The 13,427-nt window shown below is 39.7% G+C and overlaps 1 protein-coding gene across 1 annotated transcript in view; it reads left to right on the top strand.

Annotated features, from left to right (window-relative positions):
- csmd2 (CUB and Sushi multiple domains 2) overlaps positions 1 to 13,427 on the top strand; it is a 340,194-nt gene that overhangs the window by 298,476 nt on the left and 28,291 nt on the right. Inside the window, exons 49-55 of the mRNA XM_066674957.1 lie at positions 1,500 to 1,688; positions 3,722 to 3,907; positions 4,200 to 4,394; positions 6,431 to 6,604; positions 6,736 to 6,909; positions 7,017 to 7,190; positions 12,732 to 12,920. Coding sequence (XP_066531054.1) covers positions 1,500 to 1,688; positions 3,722 to 3,907; positions 4,200 to 4,394; positions 6,431 to 6,604; positions 6,736 to 6,909; positions 7,017 to 7,190; positions 12,732 to 12,920 — 1,281 coding nt within the window. The remainder of the gene's footprint in view (positions 1 to 1,499; positions 1,689 to 3,721; positions 3,908 to 4,199; positions 4,395 to 6,430; positions 6,605 to 6,735; positions 6,910 to 7,016; positions 7,191 to 12,731; positions 12,921 to 13,427) is intronic.

Genomic DNA, 13,427 nt, shown 5'->3' with positions numbered 1-13,427 from the left:
GCAGATTCAAATCATCCTGCCGTTTTCTTTATAAATCTATCTTCTCTCTCCACAGGCTGGCTCTCCATCACCAATCTGTGGCAAGCTTTTGCTTCCCCCCACCCCCCTTCTCTCTCTCTCTACATTTTTTTCCCCTCACTCGTGTGCATTAATGAATCCTGACTGGTGAGTGACTGACTGTGATTAGTGTTGGAGAACATGTTTGGCCCTGAGAGAATGAGGTAAAGGCAGAGAGAGATTGATAGTCAGACAGGTTTTTGCTACCAAAGGCATAATGGTGATACAGAGATTTGTTTGCGTTTTGATTTTATTGCACATGAGGCCTGGGGGCTTCACTCTTTGCCAGGTGAGGGGATAAAGCATGTCTGGATGAACTGCAAATGGAGAAGGTGAAAGCTGAATTCTCCTTTAAGCCTCCTCTCATACCCAGCTGTCGGTGGCCCAGAGCCAAGGCCCGTCTTCACTACCTCTTTGGGTCCAGCAGCACCTTTCTCCGACAACAGTGGAGCATCCTTTCAGCCATTTTACTACTCCACAGGGAGTTTTACTTAATGCTGTGTACTGGATATAAGCTATAAATTCTCAAATTGGTCCCTTATCCAAGATCCCAGCCCATTGCTGCTAATGGATGAGTAGCTCATTCGAGACCTCCACATTTTCTTCCTTAACGGTGCAATTTGTTGAAGAGCCCCACCACTCGTAAAACCCAGAGTGAATCCCACACTCCCAATGCCATAACTTTTTTGTGTCTTTTTTTGCAGTGGTGTAGCCTTATCTGATTGTCTACAGGGAGCTGGAGCTTTTCAGACCCAGCAGATAAAGACATGGCTCACACATGGTGTTTGCCTGGAATTAGCATTTTTATGGAGATGTTATGTGGTCATAGCGATTAACCGCAATGGATGGGACGCATCTTTCTTGCCACCCCACTTCCTGTCTTATCTCCCCCTGGCTCAATACCTCTCCTTACGTCATTCCAGCCCATATCCTCTCACTCGGTTTCTTCCTCAATCTGATTTGTGCCACAAGCCTCTTTACAAAGATACAATCAGGACCAGGCAAACTCCACAACAGTTTTATAACTGTAGATTTTTTTTTCCTCTGAGAAGCTCATCCTGCACAGGTTGGCTGTTTCCTATTCAGAACTGTGGACTTGTTGCTGCACACACTGAGTTACATGTTATCCTTGAGCAGGCACAATATTCAATAAGTGTATGTTAACAGATTCTGTCTGTCTTGTGGATCCATCAGTTCTTACAGGCTTTTTTTAGAGCATCTACATCTCCTTTAATCAATTTCTCCTCTACAGTGTTGCTGTGCCTCTTCTTAAAGGATGGGATTATTCAACACTGTATTAATATGCAGCTTTGTCTATGAACAAAGCAAAGTAAGGGAAGCAATAAAAGATGCAGTGAAGAAGCAGATTTCTGCAGACAAAGCACAGACTAATGCTGTTTTACTCGTGTGTGTGTGTGTGTGTGTGTGTGTGTGTTATACAGCGGCATACTGCAGCCCCCCAAACCCTCCAGTGAATGGCTCAGTGCACAGCCAAACAGGCACAAAGCTGGGCAGTACCTTGCGCTTCAACTGTGACCAAGGATTCCGCCTGATCGGTCAGAGCAGTGCCACCTGCACCCGCAACCCACAGGGCATCTACCAGTGGAATGCTCCGGTGCCCCTGTGCCAAGGTGGGTTAAAAGCATTCATCCACAACCTCTCTGCATACATCCTGTAGGCAGTTCTTGCACGTCTTCACTTCCTCCATCTTATGCCTATCTTTGGCAGGTGTGCGCTGGGACCATTGCGGCTAATTTCGTATTCCGTCAGCATTTTGGGCTTTGGCTGTGTCCATCCAAATTGCTCATCACAATAAAGAGTCTAGCCAGCAGCCTTCGCTCAGACACTTTTGCTAATGTGCTGTCCAAGGGGAGAAACTCTTCACATACCGACAGTTGGCTTTTGCTAAAGCAGGCTTGGCCATCCTGTCGGCCATTTTGCAGTCTCTCATGTAACACTCCTCCACTGACTAACAAGGCTTTTTCCCGCAAGCATGGCAGATTTTAATTTGGCTGGGAAAGGTATGAGGTGCCTCAGGCCATAAGCCCCAAAAGACTCTCTCTGTTATATCAGAGTACAATGAGATCCACATTAAATACTAGCAATCATTTACTGGACAGATTGAAATGAACAGCCCCATGGCTCCTATATTATCAACAAGATCAATGAAGCTGCTGGTTTTGTGTGTTGCATTGTCTTTTATGCATGGTCCGTTTTTACAGAATGATCAAAAGATTTTACCCTTCAGAGAGCAACTGCAGTGATTCATTCCCTTCACTTAACAGCTGATGCATACATAGTCTCTGTGCAAGACTGATGTCCTGCAGTGAAAATGAGTTGTTGAATTGCTACACAAACATGCAGAAGATTCCCCTCTCTCTGCTTTACAACAGCAGCTGGGATCAGCATGTGCTCTGGATCTATGTGCAGGTGTAATCTCTCAGCTGGATTGAACTCACCTCTCACTGGCAGCCTCAAACCCTTGTTTGTACAGCTAGAATGCTGTGTTGACCCATGTGTGCCTTTTTGTGTGCACGTTTTTGCATGTGTTTGCTAAAGGAAATTATCCAGATCATAGTTATCATACGCTATTCTTTACTCAACTGAATAAAAATGTTGACCATCTGAGCAAGTGTATTATTGTCTTGGGTAGTATCTGTAATAGTATAGTAATATAATAGTATAGTAATATCTGAATATATCTATAAAAATCTATATAATGTTTATATATATATATACAATATAATGACATATTTTAAAATGTGTAAACTGTACATAACGATTGGAAATTGGATAACTTCCACAGGTACAAGAAGGAAGGAATATAATTTTAAAAGGCACTTGGGTTATTTTTTTCTTATATATTAAGAGAGTATCTTATTATTTTGAGATACTATCCCATTATTTTGAGATAATAGTCAATATGTCAAGATACTATCTCAATATATTCACTTATTGTCTCAAAATAATGAGATTGTATCTTGAAATATTGAGACAGTAACCTACATATTACTGGAAAAGTGTGCTTTTTTATATTTATTTAATTATTTTATTAAAAATTTAACTTTTGCCTGAAACAGGCTTCCATAGACTAGAGACAAAGCTTATATACAGAGAAGAAAACCGGAACACCTGTAAGAGTCACATGACAAACAGATGATAAAATCACAGAAAAAAAAGGGTACTTTACGTACGAATGAGAAGAAACCTAAGCAGAGTGCACTATAAAACATGAAGAAAATAAGGTCAAAACAAGTGAACAAGGACAGATTCTCTTTCTCAAGTTGAATACATACAATAAATGATGTATACTCAATAACTAATAACCAAAATACATTTTATCAACACTGTGGTTGTTGAAATCCAAAGGGAATTCTAAATGATTATCAAATGTAGCATTGTCATTGTTTTGTAGAAAGCAGAACACAGCAATTCGTATTTAATTAGCTTGTGGGCTAGTTTACTTGTCGTCAGGTACATAGCCACCTAACGATACACGGCATACTATAAACTCAGCTGTCTGCATCCTGATTACATTAGAGTTGAGTGCTCACTTTGTCACTTTTGATCACCTCCTCTGTTCAGGAAAGTCAGGGATTGTTAGTGGAGACTGTAATAAGTCTTGATCATATTCTCTCTCTCTCTCTCTCTCTTTTTCTCCTAGTGGTGTCATGTGGGATGCCCATCGCTCCAGTGAATGGTAGTGTTGTGGGTCAGGATTTCACTCTTGGCTCAAAAGTCACTTTCAGATGTAACCCTGGGTTCCGGTTGGCCAACACAGTCATGGTGTCCACCGTTTGTCAAGAGTCAGGGCGTTGGAGCCCATTAGAAGCCCAGCCCCGCTGCATACGTAAGTTAAGAAAACCTTCTCTTTCAGAAATAAGCTGATTATAATCTGTAACTAATTTATGACCACATACACAGAGTGTTCATTATTCAATTATTATTTCTCTTTATATGTTACTCTTGGCCTTTGACGTTAGATTATAAAGGGTTAAAAATACCACCTTGTTACTAAATCATTGGTTCTCAATATGATTCTATATGGCAGCTCCTTAAATTTTCCTAGCTGGATGTTCATACTGAAGTTCCAGAGACAGAAATGCCTTTGGAGCTGACTTGAAAGCATGTTCTCTCTCCAGCTGTCACCTGCCCTGACATTGGCCACTCCGCAGTGGAGCACGGGAGATGGAGGCTTATTTATGGAATGCAAAATCAGTATGAGGCCATGATGATGCTCACCTGTGACCCTGGATACTTCTACAAGGGACAAAGGGTTATCCGTTGCCAGGCCAACAGCACCTGGGACTACCCTGAGCCAAGACCTGCTTGTGAAAGTGAGAACTTTTCCTTTTACATAGAATGAAGTTATTCAAAATCCTGACAGTTACTTTTGCCAGATCTCATACTGGGGCAGCCTAGAAGAAGCACTTTCACTTACTGACTGACTGACTGACTCCTAATGTTGAAACGCGTATGCGTGAGTAGGAAAGTTATTTCAGCTTCTGCTGTTAGTACAGCCATATTGCACAAGGGGGCACTACGACACCATTTGTTGTTAGTTCAGCCGTATTACAAATAGCGATTTTCCACCAACACAGGAATGGTTCCAGTTTGTGAACTGAATTTGGCACATTTCCAATGCTATAAACTGGTTAATGAACCAGAAAAATTAGTTCAGAGCTGGAACCAAAGTAGATTAGGTTCCTCAGCGAGAACTGTAGCTTCGTCCGTGGGCGTGTCTAGGTTCAATAACTTAAGAAAGACCTCAGGGCCTAAAACACAGCGTTATTACCCAGTGGAGCTGGACGGGGTTATTTGCAAAGTTTCATATAATTAAATAATAATAAGAAAAACAGGAACACGCTCCATTTGTGTGTGTTTCTGGGGCTGTGTTTGACTCTGCGTTTTTTACGTTACTCCGCTGTTCAAAGGCTTGGCAGGCCGGCTCGGAACTCTGAAACATTTACACACTAATTATCTCACAGAGTGAGGACGACGGCAGAGTATGTCTTATTTTGCATGAATGCGTGTCTTTGCTTGAAATATTGTAAAGGGAAGTGGTGGGGAGACATTTTGTGGCGTTAGTGCATTTATAAAACTCCATATAGCTGCACACAGCCACATTAAACTTCACAGTAATTGTTATTTTTAAAATCAACTAAATGTTCTTGGTCTTCTTAGTTCTTTGGTTGTAGATGAACAAGATAAAAACGTATGCTGGTGTTATATATACAATCACATAATAATAACCATATGCAAACAAAGACGTTGATATGAAGCACCAAAGCTTCTCCAGACCAATGACAAGGGGATGTATTTTGAACTTTTCTGTTTTTGAAATCCCAAAAACATCTCTGTGACAATGGCTATATGGCTAATGGTGGTTCAGCTAAACTAGTGTTGCCTAGATTTCTTTTTTTCTTGTTTCTCAAAGGCTGTGATGGTCAGGAAGTTACCATTAATCAAATATCCTGTTTTTATATATTCTAAGTCTCATCAGACTTGGAAATTTACAGATTTGTAACTAAATTGAATATCTTCAACAAAGAAACTCGTTGGTTATATTTTGTTTTAGGGTTTTGTTTAAAAGGCTACATGACACAAGCACTGCATGATAACTGATGTATATAAGCGAACATAAATACTTATTCAAGTAGGCATTATGTTTCATAAACACTGTATTGTCATTACTTCTAAAGTCAGTCGACATTTTATTATGTACATGGCCTTTTTTGAAGCGAACAATAAGACTCCATAATTACTGTATCATGGTTATGTCATAGTTTTCCTAGTACGGCAGAATGAACAAAAGTTATCATATTCTTTGGCCCCTAGGTCAAATAAGTTTTGTTTTGCAAGCAATATTTAAGAAATACTTTATCGCTGTGATATACACCAAGCTAATAAATCCATTGTTATAATGTGCTGAGTCATTGTACTCAAACAACTGGTGGGGCACCACAATATGAGAATAAAACTGATGTCATCTTGATATGCCAGCGTTGACACCACAGTTGTCAAAAACAGCCTTTATGAGAGATGTTGCCTGCCAAGCTTACATAGATGACTTATCACTACTGCTCTAGAATACACGTTGGCCACATTCCAGTACAATTTTTATTATGTATATATTTTTAAATATTTATAGAGCAGCAAACTATGCAAAGAGCAGCAGGTGATTTTGAATACTGTTATTTTAAAAACCCAGAGACAGGAAAATTAGATTTCACAGCATCAATATGTTAATATTTTCCAGATTGTAAACCTAATAACCTAATGAAACTGGAGATGCTAAAGGCAGTTTATTATAGGTTAAATACACTATAACCTCCACAAGATAATGGAGCATTTATTATTGTTTCTTGTGTAGTTATCTCCTGTGGTGACCTCGGTACCCCTCCCAATGGGAATAAGATTGGTACTCTGACGGTGTACGGAGCCACGGCCATTTTCTCCTGTAACACGGGCTACACTCTGGTGGGCTCCAGGGTGAGAGAGTGCATGTCCAATGGCTTGTGGAGTGGATCTGAGGTCCAGTGTCTTGGTAAGACAACAACACTTCACCTAACAACCATTTTCTGGCTCTAAGGATATATTATGCTGTTAAATTGCTCTGTGCTCTACCTCAAGGTCATCCTCTGCTTGTGTGCATGTGGGTGTTTTTCTCTTTTTTAGCCGGACATTGTGGCTCTCCTGAACCCATAGTAAATGGTCAGATCATTGGAGAGAACTATAATTACAGAGGAAGTGTAGTTTACCAGTGCAACCCTGGTTTCAGACTGATTGGTGTGTCAGTGCGGATATGTGAGCAAGACCACCGCTGGTCAGGAAAAGTCCCTGTTTGTGTCCGTAAGTGTACAGTTCAGCTGTCCGAATTGGCATAAGTTGAGTAATATCCAATAATGCAGTAGATGTAATAGTGGTATCCACACTGTGTGTATTCTGTCCTTTTGTAGCCATCACATGTGGACATCCTGGAAACCCTGCTAATGGAGTAACACACGGTTCGCAGTTCAACCTCAACGATTTTGTGCGTTTTGCCTGCAATTCTGGATATGTGCTACAAGGGGCCATCAAGTCTCACTGCCAGCCCAATGGCCAATGGAGCAACGCCTTGCCCAGATGTAAAAGTAAGTGGTAGGAAGTGGCCCTCTTGTTGATCCAAAAAATTTAAAGGTCAAATATTATATCTAAAATTGTTCAGTGTGCAGTTTATAATACATAAGTCCACTTCACAAGTTAATATTTTATACTAAACTGTGCGAAAGTAATTTTTTTTTGCATTATTCAGTGTACAAAAACCCCACAGATGCAGAAAACATTATTACCAAAAATATTCTAAAAAAATTCCAAATCATTTAATTTGTTCATCCAGAGTTCTATTGATTTGATGAAAATATGTGTGAAATTTTTGCCAGTTGGTTGTAGCACTACTGTTTCCTGCTTTTTTTTTTTTTAGACGGGAGGCTTTAGACTGGAAAATTAAGGTCATTCCAGACTTTTGCACAGTACAGCATAAATAAACAACAAAATAAAACTTATTCATATGTCAAGTGATTCCACATGTTAAACCGAACTGTATGTTTAATCCCACATACTAACAGTTTGTGTGTGTGTGTGTGTGTGTGTGTGTGTGTGTGTGTGTGTAACTCATTATTTCAAAAGACCTCAGTTCTATTGTTCTTGACAGAGAGGGGAGGACAGTTTGTGAAAATCAATTCTAGAAGAAAGTGAAAAAGTAAAGAGACATTCAGAGTTGTAATTAAGTATTTGACAGGCCTCTTGAGTTGTGCCTCTAAGTATTAAGTGTTTGCATATGACTCCTTTTCTGCATTGTCATGGTAATAATGTGCCACTCAGAGTTTGGGACAATGTTCCCTGAGATTAAATGGATTTAGCTTTTAAGTACCCTCTAAATGATTGGTGAACCCTTGTCTGAATTGGAATAAACCCTCTTTCTTTTTTTGTAATTAGTTTTCAGTTTATTATAAAGGAAGAGTATGTAATATTTCTACCTTAATCTCACAGCTTTAAAATCATTGTGATGCTTCACTGAGCTGTATTTGGGAGAGCCCATTGTTACTCTGGGCTCAGTACTGCAGAAACTGCACTACTTGTGGAGAAGGGTAAGAAAATACACCCTCTTCCCTCCTTCTCCTCGCTGATTTCAGTACAGTGCTGTAAACATGAATTACATTAATGGAAGCCCCAGGAGCAAAAAACCCAAATCTTAGTGTTCCTTTAAGTGAAGTGAGTCTTTGAAGAATAGAGAAACTGCAGCAGTATGGCCGGGTGGGATTGGAAGGCTCCAGTCCAAGGATGTGTTCAGAATGGGTTAAAGCTGCAGGCTGAGTCTCTGGCAGCTTCAGAAAGCACTACAGGCAGGGTCATGTCCCGACTTTGACAACCAAGAGACACTGAGCCTCCGCCACTGATGGCTACTGCCACATTAAAAGATTTGACCTCGGGCAGACCAGGAATATGTTTATTTGTGAGTCAGTCTTAGAAATCCAGAAGATTTAATAATAGAAGAGGTTGTCATTTAAATTTTCTACTTACAGTAGAACGTGATTAATCATTTTCTGAATGATACAAATTATAGCTACATTTCTGAAACATCTAGAACAGAGAAATAAATGACAATTAAATCTTTAGCCAGATATCCTTTATCCCAAAACACCCTATTGGCTAGTCCTTGTTATTATAAAAACAATGCCATAGTAATATATTGCCATTTGCATAGGTTGTGGAGGTGTCAAGGAAGATAAAAAAGATAAAATCCAGATGCATAAGAGGATTAGCTCTTCTTTGTTAATACAGACACATCATGTTAAATGCTTTTCCTCCCTCTCCATCCTTCCTGTCTTTGTTTTATAAATGTGTGTTTACCCTGGCTGAGGGAACTTGAAGTGGTCTGATGCTCTGCCACCATCTCCATTCCATCACTGCCCATCATTAGCACTGAGAGCGGCAGAATCACAGCTAATGGCACAAAAGGAGCTCGGCTGGAAAGGCGTAAGCTGTGAGCTGCATCAATAATTCAGAGGGCCCCCACACAGCCCCGCTAATCAGCACCAATTTGTGTCAGACCAAGCCACTACCGTCTTCAAAATGGCCTCCTAAAACCACACTGATAAGTCTATGGCCAGGCCAGAAAATGATCCATCTTCCCCACCAAATGGCCAGTGGCCAGAGGCTGAAACGAGTCTAATGTCCAATTGTGTTCAGGATCAGATAAATTGGATCTATTTTCTCTTCATTTTGGATTCTCTCTCTCTCTCTCTCTCTCTCTAATATATATATATATATATATATATATATATATATATATATATATATATATATATATATATATATATCTACGTTGATCATTATTAGTTCACTAAACTGAATGTTGTTATTACCTGTTGATGTATTATGATTAGTCGAAGAAAGTGTTTTTGCTTGCAAAATAGGAATACTGAAAGTCTAAATAGAAATGACTTGACTATGGAGGAATATTTAAATAAAAAATAATTAATCCATTGTCAGCCATTTAATTCAGATCATAAAATAGTTTGTGATTTGTTTTATTAAAATCTGTATTTATATTTAAGTCAATTTTTTTGGCACGTGCAATGTCTTAGTAGTGTGATTGGGTGTACCCAATAATCATAGTGCAGTTTTAGATTTTTAGGGAACATTTAGGGTTGCCACCAGCTCTGTATAACAGCTAAAGAAATAGTTCCTCATTTAAAAACATTATGCACGGTCCCTTACTCAGCCGGTATGTGACACGATGTGGATGATGTGTCACACTTTTTGTTTACAGCACAAATGCCAAATGCCAAACCCAGTCCTTTTCAGGACGTAAAGAACAAGATCTTAACTGTTTGTTTACCAAACATTTTGACTTGACCCTGGGGGACCGTTGTATTGTAATGTTTGGCCAAAATTATTGTTAATGACAATTCAGTGGATGGCAATTCAGACAATTCAGTCAATTTGCTGGATATTCTGAACTAGTTTTGCACCTGCACACTTTTATTAAGGAGCTGTCACAGTTGAGGGAGTATGAGGAGGCAGACGTACACTCAAGGAATCTTTATTTAAACAAAACCAAGGCAAACAGAAAAACACGAGCAGGGAGGCAAGAAAAAAACTAGAACTCAGTGGAACATAACTAGGATAGGAACATAACACAACTGTGAACTGGTGGTAATGCGTAAGACAACAGACAAAGAAACACATCTACACACACAAGAACCGACAAGGAAACACAGCAAGCACAGGGGTATATATACAAAACACTGACAAGGAACACCAGGGACTGATAATGAGGGGGCAGGATTACAAATGAGACACTGACGAGGAGGAGGAGGAACTAAGGCAGGACTAGGGCGGAGACAACAACAACAACAACAAAGAGCCTAGTGCTATGTGAACACATGGTGGAAACAACAGACAGGACAGGGCCAGGGCGTGACAGGAGCTATGCTCTTGAAATCAGTGCAGAAAGTGCATAGGCACTAATGATGTTCTCTGGATGGCAGTATGTTGCTCCAAATCCTGTATGTAACATTTAGCATTAATGGTGCCTTCAGAGAAGTGCAATTAATCCATGTCATGTTCACTAATGCACCCACATACCTTCACGGAAACTGTCGTTAGTAACAAGCTGATTGTATTTGTGGATGCAGGAGTAATTATGTTCACAGAGAATGGTTTTCAGAAGTATTACTAAGCCCATGAAGCGATTTCCACTAGAGAGCCATGTCTGTTTTTTAATGTAGTGAAATTTTTTAAATTAAATTCATTTGAAAAATATTTTACTTGAAGAATTTAATTGTTGTGCTATTTGCTCAAAAAGACTTTCACAAATTTTTGAACCTCCTCCTCATTTTTACTTCTAAAAGACTCAGCCTCTCTAAAATGCTCTGAAATGTTGCTACCTCTTACCAATTATCATAATTTAAATTTTTGTCATATTAAGCAAATTCTCCAGTCTTTTGTTGCCTCATGCCAACTTTTTTCTGGAATGTGTTAATGGGCTCAAATTTAAAATGGGCATATGTCTTTTAAGAAACATTTCACCACTTGCAATATTGCATGTTTTGTTGTACTAAGTCCTAACTAGGAAATGCGGTTTGTGCATCAACTTCACTGCATTAAATTCAGAAAGTGTACGTCATTAATTCCATCACTTACCTTTATGACACAACCTGCCATGAGGCATCTGCATTCAAGAGCATGTGAGCTCTTAAAAATGAATACTCTCACTTCCGCTATCCATTTGATGATTACTGGGTGGCAACATGAGCTGAAGTAGTGAAAGTGGCTGAAAGTGGTGAATAAATCACAGGGCTCTGTGAGGAAGTAGAGTGGCACTGGTGCCCGAAGTGTGTCCCCCTCAGTAGGCGGTTAGCTGCTCAGTGGAAGGGCGTCCCCCCTATCCAAACTGTCCCATCTGTCTCCCCCTGCTCATGTCTCCATCACCATTTCAATGCAGTATAAATAGCCCAAGTTTACCCCCTCCACTTCTTGTGCAAGTTCAGGACGGATGGCTTATTGATAACATCTGTCATGAATTTTAATGGCGGCCGCAGCGCTAGAGCTTGTTTCATTCCCTGCTCTTTCTCATCCTCCCCAGCCTCCGTCTCTTACACCAGATTGATAGTGGGGTGGGTATGATGCCATCTCATGTTGCACAGTTGGGATCAGAAAGGGGGAACTTTGAGACGGCTGAGGATATGGAACATGGATTGATTAAGTACAAGCATACTGCTAATTTCTGCTTCCACTTCTCACTCTCTCTCTCTCTCTCTGTGTCTTTCTTTCTCTTTCTCTCTCTCTCTCTCTCTCTCTCTCTCTCTCTCTATCTCTGTCTTTCTCTCTCTCTCTCTCTCTCTCTTTCTCTCTCTCTCTCTTCCTCCATCTGCTTCCGAAACAGACAGACGTTTGCCTCTCCCATTTTGCCTCCTCTCCACTCCACAAGGCTCTCCATCCATCACTTTCAGCATACATTGCATATGGGCTTTCATTTTTTTAAGTGTGTTTAGTGACAAATATTCATGACAAGGTGTTTTTTGTGTGTGTGTGTGTGTCTCTCTCTCTGGGTGTATATTTGTGTTTTATTTTATTTATTTATTTATTTAATTCCATGGGAAGCAAATCATCACAGACATATCAAAACCTTAAATTCTTGACACTACATTGAATAGAAAAAGTATTATATTTAGAACAAAATGGTTCATCTATGATACAGCACTTATTATTGTCTGCATTCTCTTATTTCTTGCTTTTATTCTCCACATAGATGGATAATGGGTGAGTGGGTGGACAGATGGATGAATGCATGGATTGGCTTGATTTTACCCTGAGGGGAAGTTTGGGTGCTGTACTAGCAGATAATATATTATGTGGACCAATAATTTTATGAACACATAAGTAGACACTTAATAAAATACAAAGACATCAGTGCAGCAGCATGACATGGTACAGACGACAGAATTAATTAGACACACTTGCAATTAGAAATGTCTTTTAAGAAAACAACCAGAGCTAAGCATAAGTCAAGTAATGCACAACGTGGAGTTAAATTGGTAAATTGGTCTTACAACATGGGCTCGAGTGATTGTGGGGCAATGTGAGTTATTGTGTGTAAACCCAAGTATGCTATTTCTCCTCTTCAGTTGTGAACTGCACAGAGCCAGGTCATGTGGAAAACAGTGTGAGACAGGTCCTGGCCATTGGACCACACCGCTACAGCTTCCAGACCACAGTCTCTTACACCTGTAACACAGGCTTCTACTTGCTGGGCACCAGCATTCTCACATGCCAAGGGGACGGCACCTGGGACCGCGCCCTCCCCAAATGTCTCTGTAAGATTTTCCAGAAATGCCTTACTACTTTCTGTAAAAAATGCCTTACTACTTTCTGTAAAAAATTGTAATAGTCTGCTTGTCAAAAGCTCTTATTTTTCATTCTTTAAACATTTTCAGTTACTTTTTAGAGTTTTTATTTTTATTTATTTTATAAATACCACTTACAATTCTAATCATGTTACATAAGAGTCTTGCTCAAGGACTCTTATTGCTGATCACACTACAGCACTGGGCTTCATTTTCATTAGTGTATTGAATGCTTGGAAGGATTAAGTGTGAATACATTTATTTGAAAGTTTTCCATTCCAAACAAAAAAAAAATAAACCTAAAAATGTCCTTTCTGACTTTTCCGTTTGGTCTAAACCAAAATAATGGTGCCTCAGACCATGGTCTGGACCAAAGGACTAAATCTGTCCTGATCAAAAGACTTGGTCTTCATACAGATCAGTCTAAACCAAGGTTCAGTTTATGTGCAGTGTATATGTACTTAATTGGATGATTTG

This window comes from Hoplias malabaricus, chromosome 6, assembly GCF_029633855.1.
Source record: "Hoplias malabaricus isolate fHopMal1 chromosome 6, fHopMal1.hap1, whole genome shotgun sequence".
In the NCBI taxonomy this organism is placed as follows: Eukaryota; Metazoa; Chordata; class Actinopteri; order Characiformes; family Erythrinidae; genus Hoplias; species Hoplias malabaricus.
This window is presented reverse-complemented; position numbering and strand designations above follow the sequence as displayed.